This window comes from Rhopalosiphum maidis, chromosome 3 (genome assembly GCF_003676215.2).
Source record: "Rhopalosiphum maidis isolate BTI-1 chromosome 3, ASM367621v3, whole genome shotgun sequence".
Classification (NCBI taxonomy): domain Eukaryota; kingdom Metazoa; phylum Arthropoda; class Insecta; order Hemiptera; family Aphididae; genus Rhopalosiphum; species Rhopalosiphum maidis.
The window spans coordinates 66959904-66981256 of record NC_040879.1 but is presented as its reverse complement, the minus strand read 5'-3'; the positions used below and the strand labels follow the sequence as shown (position 1 = coordinate 66981256).

At 30.0% G+C, this 21353-nt stretch overlaps 1 protein-coding gene across 1 annotated transcript in view; it reads left to right on the top strand.

The window, feature by feature from the left end:
- LOC113555708 overlaps nt 1–21353 on the top strand; it is a 347759-nt gene that overhangs the window by 132782 nt on the left and 193624 nt on the right. The window contains exons 3-4 of the mRNA XM_026960223.2: nt 19634–19883; nt 21011–21117. Of these exons, the coding sequence (XP_026816024.1) occupies nt 19634–19883; nt 21011–21117 (357 nt within the window). The remainder of the gene's footprint in view (nt 1–19633; nt 19884–21010; nt 21118–21353) is intronic.

Below are 21353 nucleotides of genomic sequence, written 5' to 3'. Positions count from 1 at the left end.
TAGCAAAGTACTTAATAGTATTTTGTGTGTGTGTGTGTGTGTGAGTGTGTGTAGATTTTCGCAACGACAAACCATGTTATTATAAAATATTATGTTTGTGATAAGAACTTTTTTTTTTACCGAGTGAAATAAAGTGATGTATTTTTTATCATTATTCTTCTTATTATTTTTATTATTCATACATGATTATACCTGGATACAATAGACGATAGGGAACGGTATTCACTGAATGGCATTAAAATCCAACCCGAAATAATTAATTTTATAGCAATCGTAAAACTTTTGATGGTCTCGAATATCATTATAGTAAAATATGGTTTTTGATTTTATAATCTCGCCTCATTGGTTTCAGCTCTCTCTCACTCTCTCTCTGTCTTTCTATGTATAACAATAAAATAAATAAGTATAAATAACTATAAAACTTGTTTGTTGTAATAATCGACCGCGATATTATATATTATTACTTTGAGACTAGCAAATTTAATGATTTCCACCAAACGACCATAATTCTTTAATGGGTTCAAAATACTTATACCGTCTAATGTATAAATTTACTTGTATAATAATGACGGTACAGCTATATATGTACGCAGACACACAGTAAAGATAAATGTTATTTGCTGTTTCATTAGTTTCTGTATTTAAAAACAATGGTGTTATTCTATCGTTTTATTTTCTTTATTATTCAAGAACTGCAATTATTTTAAATATGGGTAAGCCAATAACTATAATACCATCTTGTTACACGCACGAGTGAAATTGTTAAACACAATATTTTTTGAACGAAAATTATTAAGTAGAAACTGAACTTTCTAGGTAGTTATTTTCTATTGACAATTTAGTATTTCCAATAATCACAGAGAATAAAAAAAAAACGCATACATTAAATACGAGCAAATAACGAGAAGAAAAATTAACGTTTGAAGTCAATTCAGCGAATATCTTCCAAGAACTTCTGCATACAATTTGCATGATAAAAATTTATTCACTTAGCTAAATGATTGACGGTTTCTTCGATACAAACCACATATTTAATAATGTTTAAAGACACTCGCAAAATCTGTCAGTTACGAAGCGTAACGGCAGACAAATGTAACTATCGATTTTGCCGGTTTTAATTGGGAAAATTCGCATATCAGACATAGGTGGTTTTACATGTACGTATATGCATGTGGAATGCGGATCGGTGACATCCCGAATTCAAATAAAACATCGTTGAAGGCGGACGACAACCGCGCGTGTAATTCAAAATGCACGTACGTCACATCACCCCACCACATATTAAAAATCACTTGCTTGTAGAAACACTACAGGTAAAAGAGTAATGTATATATATATATATATATGTAGATAGAATTACGATTGAGGGATGACAGCTCTCCCCTAAAAACAAACACATACAACGTAGTGTCATGCACTTCTTTAACCTTCCCATAATTCCCCACCTCTTCTCAGCCTCTTCAAAAATGTATTTTGCACTCGCGTTATATATTCGTACACCGTTTTGATGGTAAAGTCCAATCTCTTATTTTGAAATCCACGACTGAGTCGACTGGTAAGGTTTAATCCATACTCAAAATCGTTGCGCTCATTTACTTTTTACATAATTCGTGCGCGTTTTTATGAGGCAATTCAATACCCGCGTGTAAAAAGTACCGACAATATGACAATATTCATTAAATAAAAAACAACTTAAAAATTAATTTCCCGTAGAGCAATTGAAACTGTTATTAAAGCAAATATAATGTATGATGCTGTTTTAAAAAATAAAACAAAATAGAGGATTACATACAGTCTTCAATGAGATCATAACATCTTTCTGTACGGTTCTTAATAATATTACTACCCACAATGAACTAAAATAACGATACAATAATCGTAATAATTTAGTAAATTAGATATTATAATAAAATAGGATATTATAACTACTTCTAAACGATCACATAATAAATACGATAAAGTCATAACCATCGGCCACAATATTATAATAATATAGTTCACGATGGTTCCGATTTTTATGCCTTAAAAAGTTTCACTATAAAAACAATTTTTATGTTACTAATTATTAATAACTTTAAAGCAAGTAAATTAAGTACAGTACTTATGTTTCAACTTTACCATTTATATTTTGTAAAAAAAATAATAAGAATTTCTCTTTTGTATAAATAAAATACTTATTTTGAAAACATTAAAGTTGTTAAAGTTTTTTTTGCAATAACTTTTCAACAAAGTTTGACTTACTTCTAACTACATTTTTCTTCATATAATTATACATCATGATTCTATTGTACTTATATCATACATGTTAATGGACATTTTTACATTTTTATTTTCATAAGATATAAAGCCCTAAGGTACAGTGACAACTCAACTAAAATATGTAGTATTGTTTGTAAAAAATAAAAGAATATTGTATTTTATTAGTGATTATAAATTAAAATTCGTCCAAAATATTCCACTAATTTTTAAACCTTGAAAGAATTTCATGTAAAAGCAAACAAATTCATACTGAATTAACGTGTACAATTTTGCTATCAGTTTTAAAAATCTATTACAAACTAAATAAATTATAAGGTTATACATAAATATATTTATTTATTTATTTTATATATAACAGATATAGTTAAAAAATAACTATGAAATATACTTTTTATTGCGTGTTCGGAATTGTCATGATATAATGAGAAATTTTGCGTACTCACGTACGTTGGGTGTGAAAAACATAATTTTGACGAATAATGTACAGACGAACGGGACAATAATTTTTTTTATGAGCTAGAAAAAAGTGAAAATATACAAATCACAATGTGATCATAAATTCACAGTGATAGTATCGGTACTAAAAGTCGGATCCGAAAATTATAGACATTCCATATTTTTGTTTTTGAGGTGATATTGTGATGTACGTGTGTATATTCCTACCACGTGTACAGTTCAAACAGAATATTATTAAAAAAAAAAAAAAAAAAAAAAAAACAAAAAAAGATATCATATTATTATTATTTGTATAATATGCATCATTAATGATGTCAATTTTTCGCGTTAAATCCGAGTACAATATAGCGAATACGGTTTGCATTAATTAATTCGCGAACATGAAAATCTGCTTTACAATATATTGAATACAGTCGTTACAATATTACTAGGCATATATATTATATTGAAATTGTATAAAGCGTGCGCCATAGACGACCACAGAAATAATTAATTAAATTATTATTTCTGAATGGACACATCATAATTTAATATTATTCGGGTGACGATGTACTACACGTGCATACAAAGAACTCAGATGTAAATGTTAATGATGTTATTATTTGCATCACGAACGAGAAAAACGATGTCGAGTTAGAGGTATCCAACTATAAGAATATTATTGTTATTTAAATACTGGCAAGGTAGGTGGAGGTCTATAATGTGTCTACATAATATACTATATAGCTGGTTGTGTACAGGTGGCGATTTCGACCCATAAGTTAATGACACGTACTCATAACTACACGCACTAAAATTATGACCACTTGTTTGTAAAATATTTTTTTTTGAAAATACTGTATTCGTTTAAAATTTCAATCGTGTGTTAACTATAGACATTACACATATTTAAACTATAATATTTTATTTATATTTTAATCGTAAAATCCGGGTTTTCCATATGGGTAATCGGTTTTATAAATGATCATATAAATCTTGATAAGTTTAGGCATACATACCATATTATTTTCAACACTGTTTTTAATTTATTTTAAAACGTATATATGTATATACGTATAACATATATACGTTATATATGCATTTGACTGAGCGAAAGTTCAACGTCTCCAAAACACAAGTATTACTTTGGTTATTTTAAACTTTTCATTTTGTTTTTGGAAAGTTCACAAATAATCGAATTCAATAACGAAAACTATACTTTTCTAAGTTAATTTAAACCAAACTTATGAGTTTTTCAATTTTCGCATAATGTATATATATATATTGTACCTAAATGTTTAAAAAGCTATTATTTTTTTAACGGGTAGATTAAACAACCTTTTGTTCTGTTGCTAGAGTGTTGATTTCTTGTACGTAATAATCCATCAACCGTTATACTAAGTAACGAAATTCGCAGGGGGCAGGGGAAAGCAAGACTCATGCGATTTCGTAATAAAATAATACTACTGCTGTGTTACTGTGATATTATTATAACTGTGACGAAAGTACGTAACTTCTATTATATCACGAAGAAACCAACGTAATAAGCAGTATGAATGATTATATCGTATCGAATAGAGCCGATCTCGGGCATATTATATATACATTTGTATATTAATATTATTATCGTGTACCTACTCCGAAAAAAAAACATACTTTGCTGATGCTCGTATATTATCACACTGTATAAAGTACAGACTATTTTCGGTTTTACACCGAACGTGGCGTATAAACGCGCTGACTATGAGATGAAATCGATAGAAAATGTAAATTTCAAAACGCACTAGTGTTTCTTATACGACGAGTAAGCGGTAAACGTTGCACGCGAGTCGGAATCGAATCCTTAATTTGCAGCATAAACTTTAGATTTTTAAAGAGAATAGGTACACTGTTTTGGCCACGTCATAGCAAGCTCTGGTCACTTAAATGCTAAAATATTGTGTGCGTTGGGTCATTAGTCAGCGCAGACAAGTTCAGAAAGGACTACGGTCGATAAAATTAAAAAAAAAAAAAAAAAAACACAATGATGGCTTCGTCGGCGGGGTGATATTATTTTAAAATATTGACGTCTTATCTTATAAGCTGAGATAATAATCATCAAAAGCAATTAAGCGCATCAAAACTCGAAAAAATAACTGAAATAGTTTGAAAAGTGCGAAAACATTTAAGTATAAACCAGCCGACGTCAAATTAGGAGCGCTAAGTGACGTTTTATTCCGAAACATTGAATGAATTGACAGTTGAATGGCTGTCGCCATCGCCGCCACCGCCAAGTACTTAGCGGTACAACAATAGAACAATATTATATTATTTTAGTCACAGCAAACACTCGTTATACCAATATATATATATCTATATATAATATGTCTCGTTTGTCGTTCTGGATAGTTAAAACTTAAAATAAGGACGCACCGCGGTAGTCAAAAATCGACATTTGTTTGTCGCATCCTCCGCAGTTGTAGTCATGTACCCGCCGATCTCTGACGATCTCTCGTCTTTAAGTTGTCAACTGATTTCCGAAAATATTGTGAACCGCGTGAAATTTCATTTCGGCGTGATAAAACAACGAGTTTCAGCGCACAGATCGTTGCCATAGTTGCAAGGACAAACTTCACCCTTATATTATATTATATATTTTATGGATAAAAAAAAAAATAATAATAAGAAAGATAATAATAAAATATAGTCGCGTAGAGCAGACGTTGTATTATACGCTATATATATATATATATATGTGTGTGTGTGTGTGTGTATATGTATATAGTAAAAGTCGGCGGTGAGTAGCCATGTTGGGCATTCGGGGGAGGATTTCGGAGCAGCGGCACTTTAAACTGCCAACCAATTTGTATCCCTTTTCTCTACTTCTATTAAATTGTGCACCCGCAAGACGGAACACTCGTTATTATGTGCCATTTTATCGAGTACCGAGGAAATGACAAAAATGAAAAAAAGGAAAATGACGTCAGGGTGAAGAAGTTAATGTGGTCGATCACTGCAAGGACACGGGAACACTATTTTGTTAAAAGATTGTAAAAAAACATGTCGATATGTTTGATTTTTCAGGTATTAAGGAATTATATGATGTAACTAATATTATAGAAAGTTGGATAAGATTACGCGGATGTAAGTCCAGACCCGGAAATAGTGACCTATTACTAAATTATCCTCGTTGTAGCAAAATATGAATTTTAAAAGAGAATTCATATGAGAGACAATAACCATTGCTCGTCTAAAATCGTTTTAAACTTTAAACTCACGCAACGTCCTTATATGTTATTATTGTTCTTACTGCTTACTATTATGCGCGTAAGACATTTTTTTAGTGTAATTATGTTATTATTTACTGGGTGAGTTGAGCCGGGAAGTAGTGCTGATTAGACGAATATCCGACATGCAAATATTTAAATGCTTGTAATATAATATATACTGCCTATTTTACAGCAACATATATCAGGAGTCGGAAACCTTTTGAGACAACTGAGACAAAAGTTACAATTCACATAATTTCTCAGTTTTTAAAAAGCCGCTAAAAATTGTCGTCTCAATATTTTTGAGATATTTGCTTAAATATAATTGATTTTCGATTTAAAATAAACAAATTCATTAACGAAATAATATTTTTATAAATAATTTATTATCAATGATTTATGGCTAGTAGTTTATAGTATTTAAATAAATATAAAAATAAGGGTTTCCTGTATATATTTTTCACACTTTTAATTTCAGTAGATTACGATGGCCTGTGCAGGCAACTCGTAAGTATAATAATAATAATATAAATAATATAATAATGAGTCGACGGCGAGTAGGTGACCGACGAATTTGATTTTTCCCGGACCGTGTCCGACCCACGTTACATTCGTCATCGCCCGACGACTTTGCCTACCGCGCACCGCGAAGTCACCTTTGAGACCAACAATGTCCAGCCCCTATAGATTATATAAGCGACCGACCCGGCCGTCCTGCAACACGCACGTCGCTGTCGTTTTTATACTATACACCGAAAATTCCATATCTATATGTGTACTTTCGCCACCTCCCCCCCCCGCAAATCATCAGACCCGTTCTTAAAACGAAAAATAAAGAAAAAAACCCCGATCTCCTTTACAGTTCACATAAATCTTTATTAGAATTTATTATACTCTCCGCCGCCGCAGCAGCTGTCCACACGACTCCGTTCTCGGTTCTGTATACATTTTTTTTTCTCGTTCTCTTCTCTCTATCTCTCTCTCTCTCTCTCTCTCTCCCCATACATATTTTCCTTACAGGACCGCGCGCGGGAACACCGCAGAGCGCACATTAGACGCGTCTCGGTAGTTTTTAAACGACTATATATGCTCTCTGCCACCGCCTCTGCCGTCGCAGTTTTGTATACAACACGCTTGGTAATTTTATTTATTCGCGCTCGGCTTTTTATTTCGCATTTTTTCGCCTCTTGTAATTTTTTTTTTTTTTTTTTGTCTAACGCCTACACACCGAAAATAACAATACTGACACGTAAATACAATATATATATAATATATTTCGAGTGTGCGTGTGTGCGAGTGCACTTGCGGGTTTATTAAATTTGTACACGTAAACGCGTTTAAATACGATTCACTTACGAGTTACGGTTTTTTTTTTTTTTTTTATTATTATTATTGTTATTATTCGCTGTTTTATCATACTGACGACTGACGCGTTATGTTTCGCGATGTTTTTTTTTTCATTCTATATTTTTGTATTAATCGAAAAAACGCTAATTGCTCGTCAAAAAAACGTTCCGGTAGCCTGCAGATAATAATAATAATAATAATAATAACGTGCTGCGTGTGCCGAACGAGTCCGAAATTAAAACGCGTATGCAGCTACTTGTGAAAATTAAAAAAAAAAAAAATACAAATTACTACTAGCCGGATTTTTAAACATCCGGAAATCTCGTTCTTCCGGAGTCCCGGATCAGACAGGATACGCACAGTATACTCGTATATAATACTATTATGACGTTATCATGATTATTAGGCGTGAGGGATTTGTTTGTAATTATTCGTCGTAACTGTTGAAGTCTTGTCTGTCACGACCGAGCACTGATACGACCGCGAATATTATTATTATTTCCACTGTTTTCACTTGTAGATGTGCGGTCAATACTCGTATGTGTAACGTAAGGTTTGTTATAATCTGTACGCTGAGTTAATGTAATTATGATGATATCATTACATGGTTTAGTACATAATATTTAATTAAAGGTACCTCAATTTATTAAGGTCTGAGATTCCTTTGCAATTGGCAATATATATTGAGATCGTTTTTCAAAGATAAAGTATCAAATGCTTATGCATCAGCCTTGTATTATTACAATTTAAAAAAGAATATAATGTAATGGTTGTTAAGTATTAGTACATATGCAATATCGTTTTTCATTTTACGAATGTTGACAAACGTGTATTCAGTGTATTCAGTGACGATTAATATACACATTGAACAATAATTACATTATATTATTGAAAATATTTTTTTTTTAACTAGAAAGGTTTTTTCATTAATTTTATACGCTCAACTAAATATACCACTGCGACTGTATTAAATCAGACAGTTGTAATCAGACAAACTTCTATTACCTATATTTAAAAAATGATCAAATTTACATATTTAACTCATTGAAAAATATTATTTAAAAAAAATATTTAAATATTAAAATGCACTTTTTTATAATATGTTAGTTGTGTTAAAATTATAAAAATAAAAACAATCTTGGGTTAATTTTTGGGATACAGGTAATTTTTAGGACATTTTCTTTAATTTATTTTTTTGCATCCCTTTCCCCGTCTTACTAATTGGTTCATTTTTATTAACTAACAATACTATTAGGTTTTAGGGTACATTTCAAGTTGCTCCTTTTTCAATCTGATGCCATTTTTTCTAAAATACACACTAGCTGCAGTATAGTGTAATTACCTTTAACTTTTCAGTGACCTTTCGAAAATATGCCCACGGACTTTAAAACCAAATATTAAATAATGTAATAAATTGGAGATAAAATTCTTAAATTAATTGGTCCAAAATTTTTTTAACAAGTTGTTATACTTAGTTAATTGAATTTATGTCTGGCAATCGAAGTGAAAATCTTATACTAAAAAATATTAAAATCTCAATGAGAGTATTTTTTTATGATTTGTGTTGTTAACAATTATTTTAAAATACATATTTTTTGATTATTCAGCATCTGCTCATCAAGACAGCTTTTATTATGCGACTAATAAAATATGACTTTATTTTATTCATTGTTAAGGTTAGGTGTAATTTCAATACTAAACTATTAAAACACTCTTTCAATCTATTTTAACTGTTGAGAATATATTATATAAAAATATTTGGAATATAATCGTTTAAGATTATAGTAGATATCAATACATGCGTTTAGACATTTTAAATATTATGTTAACGTATTATACTGATTAAACATTTTTAAAATATTATATTGATTCTAAATAATTATTTGTATTAACTAATACTTTTATATATATATATATAATACATTATAACACCATACTTACTTTTTAAATGGTTTTAAAATAATTTGATGTTATTTAAATATTGTTAACCACATAAATGATTTCCGTAAAAAATGTATTTTCTAGTAAACTTTGAATATGTAATAGAATATTTATAAATAATAACTTTTAGCAAATATTATCTCAAAGTTTAAAATATAATAACGTTGAGTTTAAAACAAAAAAATATTTAATTATTGGTATTCACAAATATGTTTGGAGTGCTCGTATGACATTTTATACCTATTTTATAATATGCTCTATAATTATTATTATACGAAACACATCATTAAATTGTGCATAATTAAAATATGTTATGAAATATGTTTTTAACTTTTTACGATTCGCAAATTAATTACGAATGTATAATCTGATTGCCGAATTGGCCTACAAGAAAATTGATATTGTGGCTGTAAACTTTAGGGACGATATAGTGAATAATTTATTCTACTGTCGTAATAATAATAATGGTAATAATATAACCAGAAGGGAGAATTTTTTATACAGTTTACTCCTTGTTTTTCCAAGTGTATCATCTAACGTTCTCAGCTTGCATCGCCATATCGATCGATTCGATTATTACTTTTATGTCTAACAGTGTGGTTCTGTACTTCTATCGTACCAAACATTTTAATTTGGAAATAAAAAAAATAAATATAAATATAATACATAATATTATATAAATTGGTTTAACGCGCCGATATTATTATACTTTGTGGACATTTCAACTAACATCGGATACATTTAAACATTTTAAACATAGACGCATTGTAAAATACCACGCAAACGTCAATACTATTGGGTAAGGAGGTTTTCTCGGGATTATTAGTAAATAATACAATATAGTTTTATACACCCTGTATACACATCGCTGCATAATAACGTAACTCGAATAATTTTCACGTCAAGACTTAACTACAAAGAAGTTTTGTTAGATTTAATTTTGTTTTTAAACTATTCAAAAACCTTTGACGACATTCTACGCCTTTGCGTTGTTCCGTTATTACTATTATTATCGTTGTTGTTATTATTATTACTATTTTATTTTATTTATTCTTTTATCGTTTTACTTTTAATACTCTGTTAAATAAAACAAAAAAAAAATTTGGTTAAATTGTATTGTATCCACTGCAGCCCTTATCCACATGCGCTTTAATTTATTCTTTTTAAAAATTATTTTGGAAAACACAGTTTTACCTAAAATGGAAATATTTAATAATATTATATTTTTAAAATATATTTTTTTCTTTTTTTTTTTTATATATTATTATATTATATGTTTGAATTCTAACAATTACATTAAGCGATAAATGTAATTCGGTATAAAAATAAGAATACAAATATAGCTCTTTAAGAATATAATTGAAAAGACACATTATTAAATACACATCATTTCGAACCCAAGATATTATATATAAACGATTTATATGCACTCTTTGATCATAATGAAATATTGTAGCGAATACAATTACCAACTCAATCGTAGATATCATGTCTCAGTTTTACTCATAATTCGTAAAAAATATTTATTTTTCAAGTTAAAGGTCTTTAAAAAAAAAAAAAAAAACTGTTGCGTTTATATTCGATGTCTTAATGTCAGTATAATGTTTTTAAATTTAAATATATTTAATTTAATTCAATAATGTTCTTTTGTTTTATAGTAGGTACGCGTATTGCTGATAATAATATGTTTGTGGTTTTAATACCCAGGTATACGAACAAAAATGTAGCTATAATTCGATTGAAACAATTAAATATTAAAAAAAACAATGCTAAACTATTTTCATTTTGATCATTAGGAAACAAATATAATGACATGTTATACACCATTATATTATATATATTGCGTTTACACAATACTAACTACCTACATATATATATATATATATATATATATATATATATATATATATATATTGGAAATTAGGTCGTTGATAAACACGCAAACTTTGACAGAGGGTAATATTCACTAGAACTGAGGTGGTTACACCGAGAAAATAGTTTTTAAACTCGACCACTTCCTCCTGGAAACTGATTGACAGGATATAAAAATAAAAATAATATTTCAACGAGATTAGTGGTTATCAGTTGAGTAAGGTTAAGCTTGTGGTGTACATCGCGATGAACATTTTAGGAAATGGCATTTTGGAATTCAATATAGATTTTGCAACATTTCAAATTTAATGCATTTAAATTAGGTCAACTTTGATCATAATATTATGAAACATTTGTAATAAATTGAGAGCTTAAATTCGTAAATTAATATCTTGAAAACGATTTACTAGATGTAGTTTCATATCTTTGAAGTCATCGGTACAAAGTATTTCATAAATATGAAATATAAACGGTGTAAGTAAACTATAAATGATTATAGTTGCCGAAAACGACGATCCATTTAGGTTTAAAACTCAATCGTATAAAATAAATAAAATCAACTCTTTTAATTATTTAAATATCTTAAAAAAATTTCACACATCTACATTAAAAGGGTTACTAAATGAACTTAATGGAAAAAATACAGTGCTCAAATATCATAATCTTGTACATCCATAATATTTTTGAGAGTTCCTAATCAATTTTAATCCAACTGAGTTCTTGGAAAAATGGATGGTAATATGTAATATTTGATGAGAAGCGGACACTTAAAAGAGCTGACGGAAAAACTTCTTCGCTAAAATTTGCTAAGATAGAGGCACTCTAATATTCACATACGTACAGGACATGGAATATGCGAATACCTTATGTACAAGTCAGAATTTAATACCCAGAGTCTAATTTGTGACGGCAGACGCACATGCATTACATACATACTCCACGAGGAAATCCTGTCGTACACTTGAAGTCGTGTTAAATGATTCTCCTGTAATCCTTAGAATGAAAAAAAAAATCCCAAAAACGATTTAAAAAAGATATCAATGGGAATGTATTTATTATTATTTTGTTTTTTGTATTTCTCTTGTCGGTCTATTTATACTTGTTTTATTGTTTTATTGCCGTACGTGTAAAAAAATTGAGCAATTATCAATATTAGAATCGCGCAAACAGTGAAACTCAAGTCCGCGTGACAATTTACGAAAAAATCAAAAGGAATAACACGATGACCACCATACCATAAACGTGTTTACAATGCACTGGAAACGCATTCTGGATTTAAAAACGTCACAATTGGTTAGGTTAGGTTTAGGTAACGACTGCTGCAGCAGTACTAACGCAAATATTATGATGTCGTGTGGCGTTTACACATCGGACGACGACGGCGTGGCACTTAGCTGACGCGATGCGCGTAATGCTTTTGATCCCGGAATGCCTTTTAGAACGTTAAATTATTTAATTTCGCGACGTTCTGCGGACCGAAAAACGGCGGCGAATCGTAAAGGAAATATACGTCGTCGTCGTCGGTCGTCGCGTCGTCGCGAAACGCATTAAACGAACATTTATCGTCGCGCGCGCGCGAGTCCTATAATTAAGTGCCGAGATCACGGTTTTAAACCCTTTGCCGGGGGTCTTCAATTAAAACAAGGTAGACACGGTGTGTGTGTGTGTCTCCGTGCAGCAGCCCCGTCCCTCGCCACCCGGCCGGCCGCCACTGACTCCGTCCCGGACGAGCACTTCTACCGGCATTTCGCAGTCGTTAAACGGTCTGCGGGTTTAGACCTCTAAGACCTATAGATTGTGTGGTGTGGTGTCGCGTCCGGGTTTCGGGGCTCAAAAGTCACCGAGTTTTAATGTGTGTGTGTGTGTTTTCGTATTGCGTATACGCCAGCGTGACCACCTCCCGCCCCCGCAAACGGAATTTCGACGTTTTATTCGGGTCGAAGAAAAATGTGTACGAATTGCACACGTCTCTGCGGACGGGTCGCACCGGTCTGCAGACGAATATTAATATTCTTTCGCGAGTTGCTTATTACACTTTCGGCGCGCTAACGGGTTTTCATCGTTATAATATTGTAGTATACACTCGATTAGTGTCTACGTCATACGCGTTAACAAATGTTATACATTTTATCGAATGGATCGTTTTGGATCCAAACAAACTATAAGGCGCTTATTTAAAATGTATACAAAATAAATTACTAAATCAATTTTGTTTGTTACAAAACAATTTAAAACAGTTTAGAGCATTATTTTGTTTTGCATTTTTCATTTGCGAATAGATCCAATAGATTTAGCTGTTTTAAAAGACTATGACTTACGAACTTATTTTATTTTACATTTATTTCAAATGTGTATTTTGTTTTGTTTGGATCCAAAATAATAACAATAATAATCGTCCGTATAACTATGCAATTACGCGCGATAGACATAATATTATTATTGTTCGTGTATATCTGCGCCCTTAGGTCACGCCTAACCTTAGTGCTTGTATACAGTGATATCGTTGATGTCCTATAATATTGTATTTTTATCATTTTATTATTGTTTTTATTATTAAGCCGCTATCGGTCCCGACGTCGGATTTTCCTCCCCGCGACTTTGTTCGTGTCGAGTAGCTCGACGTCGTTCGTATGTTATTATTTTTACCGATCACTTTTTTATTCGATTTCGGAGCGTTTGCGCAAACCCGCATCGCATTACATAATATTATATATACGTATACCTACGCGGTGCCAAAGTGTTTTATGGGCATATAAAACAATAATATATACGTATATATGTGTGTGCCCGGGTGGGCGTGTGTGTATACGGATATAACATGTAATACCGATAATACTGCGCACACCGACCGAACTATACGTATATATGCGTTTATCGACTGACGGGGATGATATTGTTTTACGGGTGTACGAACGAACACAGTGAATATTTAATATTATAATACAACGCAATAATAACAATATATAGTGTGTCCCTCTCGAGCTTATTTTAATTCTCCTGTACAATAATCAATTCGAATTTTACGAAATCATCGTGATGATAATAATAATAATAATAATAATAATAATAATAATAATAATATACGTATACACTGTAATCTCTTAATTCAATTCAAACGCAATTATGTATCTCGATTAAAACATAAAATCATATATTATAATTCTTTTGTATGCGCATTCTATGGTTGTTTATTTTACAGTCGTTCTATTATATAATCGAGTCGTTGATTAATAACATAATAATAATATATAAAATAAATGGATGTTTTTATTTCCGCGTTGAATTTTCATAATATCGTATACACGATGATTCACCCGGTGTTGTCCCCTGTCTCTATAACATGATAATAATATATTTTATTCGAATTCTGGCTTTAGGAATTTTTAAGTTTATTCGAAGATCATAGTATTATTTATGATTCCATATTTTTAGTACACAATTTAAGAAGTATCTATCCAGGGCGATATACCAAAGCCACTATATACCAATAATACCACATTTTCAAATTGATCGAATTCTATTGTCATTTGTTGATACGAAACTCATTCGTTTTAAACTAAACCACCTTTCTTTACTGTAAGTCATGATTATTTTTTAAATGTTGATACATTCAAATCAAAGTTTCTAATTTATTAAATTTAAATTAATAATGATAAAAATCCTTATTAGGGGATTGACATTGAACAGGTAAATATAGAATAAAGTATTATGTAACATTCGTTTTAAAATAGAACTTATTAATTATTATATACGGTTTCATACATTTCAGAAACTACTCGTTCAAATCGTTGTTTGTAAACATTTATATATTTTAAATAACCATCTGCGTCATCATTTACGGTAAAAAAAGTGTAATTCTCGATTTGAAAAATTAATTTCGTATCAATAAATTATATCAAAAATTGAATTATTTGAAGAAAAAAAATAGGGTATTTGATTTTACTTTTAAATTCCAAAAATCAGAATTTGAATACGTTCATTATTAAAGGAAAAATAGGGGTAATAATGCTTATCAAATCACTTTTAATATATATATATATATTTTTATTGAAAGTTATCGTCGACAGTAGTGGCCATTGAGAGTGATTTACATATATGTATTTACATAACACAATGTTGACAAATACACATAATACAACATGATAAAAAAAAATAATAATAAGTTATGAGATATTAAAGTGTATAAAGTGTGCTGTACACATTTGTATTACACTACAATATAGTTATTAACGATCGTTAACATAGTTTAAAACTGTTGTAAAGTGAAGCCATTTTAACGAGTATAAGCAGAAGTGAATTGAAATATTGTAGAATTTAATCATACTATACTTTCTTGAATATAATTAGTAGGTACCATGTATTATTATCATTTTTAACATTTTATATTATATTTAATCATATATTATTTTATCTAGAGAAAATAATATCCTATTAAATTATAATGCCCACTATAACTATTCATAAGTTAAAAAATATAAGACTCGATAAGTTCGATCACACATTAGTATTGGTATTGACATAATAAAGTATTTGGAAAAAAATATGTATTAAAAACGTAAAATACTAAATTCATATCGGTTTCTACACATTGTGTTTTTTGCGAATTTTAGAGTATGGTGTCATACTGGTTTTAAGTTTTTCAAGTAAATTTTAATGATCAATTAACAAATTGGTTATTGTGAAAAACATACATTTAATACGTATAAAGACGAGTTGAATACAATTGTTTGATATTTCAAAGTATCACGAGGATCCAGACAGTGAATTTAATCTCCTCGAATAACGAAATTAAATAAAAACCGTTCAAAATCGAGCGAATAAAATTCGTGGTATACTGTGAGTGCAATTCGCTATGTTCAATTCCCGCGTTTTAAAACAAGAATCTCAATTTGATAACTGTTTACTGTTTAGATACCTGTGAGTGCACTACACGGTCTCCCATTATAGGTTCTATTATTAAACATTTAAATGGCAAACAAAACGAGCGCACGTGCTCGCGCGCGCACACACACATACATAATATACATACGATTATCCGAATGGCGAATACTATTTTACTTTTACTTTAAATTGGAGTGTTGGATACGAACGCACGCATTCAAGTTGACGAGAGAAAATTACTGTTTACTGAAAAAAAAAATTTAAAAATCTCACAAAAGTAAACACTCGGAAATCGTTTTTAATGGAATTGGATTTCATTTGTAGATCGTTCATACTTGTCCGTGATATAATTTAAATAATATTATGCTATCTGCATTTGAAAACATAAATCGTGAGCTCGTTTTCGCGAAATGTATTTTGAGATTGCTTGCGCAGACATGAGCGGTTTTCTTAAATATATATTATAATATTATATTATCCGTCGTTTGGCATAATAATAATAAATAATAACGCTCTTAACCATCTCGACACGAGTAGGCTCGTTTAGTTTCACTCGAACATTAATGTAACATATTATTATTATGTTTTAAAAACGCATGTGAACTCGAATGAATATAAGATTCAGTTATCGAGTATGTCTGCTTAATATGCGCATTTATATATATATAGTTGTGATAATAATAATAATATTATGTGAATGTGGCGTTATTAGAATGGCTATGATCCGTGAATATTTTATTGTTATTATCATACACAATTATTCATGTTATTTATCTTCTTATTAGCGCCTCGTGTCTCATATTATACGATAAAAATATGCCACTCGAGACGAGCCGAATAAGTGGTTAATTATTTTGGGAAAGAAATGGTTTGAACATCCTTGTAAAGAGGGAAAGGGAGAGATAACAGAGTTTATTATGATATTATTATAATATAATGAAAATACGATTAACTGACTCCAACACCGTTTAAAGCTTATTGTATACGATAATCAATGCCGTGTTCGTGTCACAAAATTCCGTAAATATTAACAAAAATCAATTATTCTCCCCCGTCGATCCGTCGTACGTTTAAGGTATTCAATTTTACTGATTACGTAATTATATTATAATCCAGATATGTAATCCAGTCCCTATTCTTGTGTGCAGTAGCAAATGACAAATAGACGAAAAAAGTATGTTCACTAGTTACAAACCCTTAAAAAAAGTCTGTTTAGGTATGCAAACAAAAAAAAATAATAATGGTGAAGTGTGTAGTAGTAAAATTTACAAAAAATAGAGACTGATGTCATTATTATACAAGGTATAGCACACAATATATATATATATATTTAAAATAGTCAGTTCTTCGTCGCATCTAGACCTAGCCTAAGATTAAATTAATGCCTACTATATTTTATAATAGGGGCATAGACACAACTAGACCTCTAAAACGTGGGGTGCTAAAACTGTTGATGGTATTTCACTTAAATAATAATTGTTAGGTGTAAAAAACAAGAAGTGCAAAATTTTAACTTGGGGGTGCTAAAGACCTTTTTGCACTCCCCTAGTTGCGCCACTGAATAGGAGACATATGTTTAATACACTATGCACATCTATTAAACAGCATAGGAAGCATGACTTAATATCATAGTTTTTGTAGATTTTTTTAAATTTAACTTGCAATGTTTTTACGAGTGTTCAATAAAATTGTATAATATTTAATAGAAATTTGGAAAATGAGTTAAAACATAGGCTTTAAGTAACAACAAATTCAAATTAAACAAAATATTCGTTGACACAAATATTTCTGTTCCCGATACAGATACTAAAGAATAAAAATTACTTAAGTCTGCACAACAATAGTTTATAATATTCTCACTAATTATCATGCCTTCCATATTAATTTAATTTCTATGAAATTCTTCAAATACCAAGCAAAGCCGAATTCGTGGTATTGTAAAGTAGTTTTCAAGTGTACCACGTTATTGTTCATTGAGTAGGTCACAATGTATGTGTTAAATTCGAATTTAATAATGTATGATTGAATACCAAACGAATAATGACGTCGGGGTGTGTAGACGTCAACCTCTATTTCTAAGGATGATTTTTTAATTAATTAATTTTACTTTAAATAATTTTTATTTTTTATTAATAGTTCACAGAATACGCAAAATCATTGTATTATCGTATTTCCGAAAATATAAATGCATTCATGCATTTGATATTTTCTAATTTCTGTAAGAACTACTTGTAAAGGACGTTGTATTAATTCGTATGACACATAAATCGCTACTAAGAAAGTAACTATGCCAAATAGTTGCCATAGCTGCAACTGATATACGAGGAATCGGCGTCATCTTAAAAGGCCATTCTTAGTTTGATAGTACTTGTGGTATATTATATAAATAAGAATAAGATATCTGAAAAAAAAAAACAATAATTAGTTTTAATCAACGATTTTTACAAAGAAATATGCATCAGCCGATAAAAGATTTGATAAATTGCGCCATGTAAATGCGGACAACTTGGCAGAACGCCAACGTCGAATAATACTTCTCCGGAGAAATTTAGCTCGTTTAACATTAATATTCATTATTTTTTTAGTTTTTATTGATTTTAAATTTAGATCAAAATTATTGTATGATGGTTTTGTACGATTGCAATAAGTAGACGAAAAAAAGCCGCAACTTGGGTTCATATATATTTTAAAACGTCACGCGTATGCCTTACGCATTCGTTTTATTCTTTATATTTTTTGTTTATAAAACCTTTATTTGAACATGATCATCCATGTTGTGAAATGTGGCCGTGTCAACAGAAAACTTTGTGCACTATATTCCGAGCACGTCCACCTCTGGTAGAATGGTTATGTAATTTTATTCACAGAAGATAGTTTTCTGTCCGGCACACATGTGGTGTTACAATAAGTTTATTTGAAGAAAACGAAGGAACGAAAGAACAGTGCACGCTTGCGGGAGAGTTAGTACTAAAAATGACATATGCATTTTTTTAGCATTATTATTATTATTGTGCATTCATAAACCTGACGCGGATATTCTAAAATGTTAGAATTTATTAATTTTACCGTACGATCTGACGATCATTGTAAAAATGGCTTTCCGATCGGTTTCGAATGTATTATTATAGCCAAGAATCAAACCAGTTTTATCAATTAAAAAGGCTATAGTTACAGTCCCCGTTTCGTTTACGAAACCAAATTTTTATTTATTTATAAAAAATATGGTTTTTTTTTTAATGTTTTCAAACAACTGTGTCATATATTTTTTAATCAAAATATTTTAATTAAGGTTTAAATACATAAATGTATTAATTCCTCGTGTTAAATTTTGAGTTAATTTTAAAATGTGTTGATTTAACAATGATCAGTTTCTGTATTTGTTTTTATTTTTTTATTTTTTTTATATTTTTCACCCTTTTTCAAACAAAGAGAGTGAGCTATACAAACTGTATGTTACATTATTGGATTCCACATCTCTGTCGTACTGTAAAGCAGTATAATATACTGCTAAATATATTATATATTTTTAAATTCATATTTGAAAAAAAAATGTATTATTTATTGTGTTAAGTTTTCTTCTTATATTCAATTATTATTTTCTTTACTTGAACTCTTTTTGACGACGCCTTCGATGCTGTTGTATGTTGTAGGTGGTGTAACACTCACCGAACTTCGAGTGCCCACTTCCGTGATGGCCAGCGTAAAGAATGGCGTCGTGCTTGATTGCTTGTACACGCTACGTCCAAATTCCATCGGTCTAGTGGTAGCCTGGTATTTCAACAACAGCGCCAGACCGGTTTATCAGTGGATTCCTGGACAGAAGCCTTTGAGTATCGGCGTGTTCCGTCACAGAGCCAATCTTGACTACAAGGTGTCCGATGACAACGAAACTATGCACAGGTAAAAATAATATGGGCGTTCAAATATTAGAAAGGCGATTTTCGAAATAATTAAAATAAATATATTTTTTTAATTACAACAAAAACTAAAATAATTAAAAAAAAAAAAAAAAAATTATAATATTCAGTTAGAAATACAGTTTTAACTCAAAATTTTAACTTAATTCTGTAAGAATCGTTTTGATATGATTTATTAAGAATATTGTTTTAAATTATCAAACGTGAATTATTTAATTACATAATATATTCCACGATTTAAATGAATGGGTTAAGTAACTCGGGGTACTATATTTTTTTTTAAAATAGACAAACCCATTATAAATAATTATTAAACACATAATATAAAAATAAAAATATATACAAGTTATGTACATTAACACATTGAAGCAATTAGTAAAATTAGTTTTAAAAATAGACGAGAAAAATAAATGTTTAATATTAGCAAGTATCGACACGTCGATCATTGTCTCGAATGTAGCTAAAAATATTATATGGTATATAGTCATGCACTAGTCCTTGACTATCTGACAGTCATTATTAATTATCTTTTTAATGGATATGAATTTGAAGTGATATAATACAACTATGATAGACCTATTTCCTCTTTTGATGTTAAAAGAAAATAACAATGTTCAGTTATTAACTGTATTGGATGAATTTAAATTTTAAATTTCAAATAAACGAAAAATAAATAAAGTATACATTTCATGATTTCCCAAGCGTCGGTGGTTAATTTTAAGTTACCCGAATAATGTGAAAAATATAACCAAATAATTGTATCTCATCTCAGGGTCTATAGTATGCCCTTACTCAAACTGCTTGTGTAAAGTCAATCTTACCCGATTAATTTCGATTTAATCCGTAAATCGGGGATTACTCACAACATTATAATATTATATGATATTAATTATACAATAAGAATAATACATTACAATTTGGCAGGTGCTCCGTATTAACCTAAAAACAAAAAAATAAAAAAAATAATAAATCGTCAGTAAAAATAATAATATGGGACTTTTAAATTAGCAAATTTTATAAATTATCATAATTCATAACTGGTAATAATATAGTAAATGCACGTATTAAACTAAACTTTAACTATACTCTTTATGTATATATTAAACACAGGGCCTTGCACATCATCAATCCGACCATCGAGCTCTCCGGCGACTATAGATGCGTCGTGTCTACTTACCACGATGAAGATTTCATGATCAAAAGGATGATCGTATACTGTGAGTACTCGAAAAATTATATATAAATGCAATATTATATTTTATTGGTGAATTCAGTGGTCTAATTTCAGTTTTTGAGAGGAGGGGGCAAAAGTTTTGACCGGCCTATAATAATAATAATAATAATAATAAAAAAACCACTAGCTAACAATTACATTTTTATCTCAATATAAGCAGACTTCTCATCATATGTGGACCTCGGTGGGGGGTTTAGGGGGGCTTGTCCCCCAAAAAAT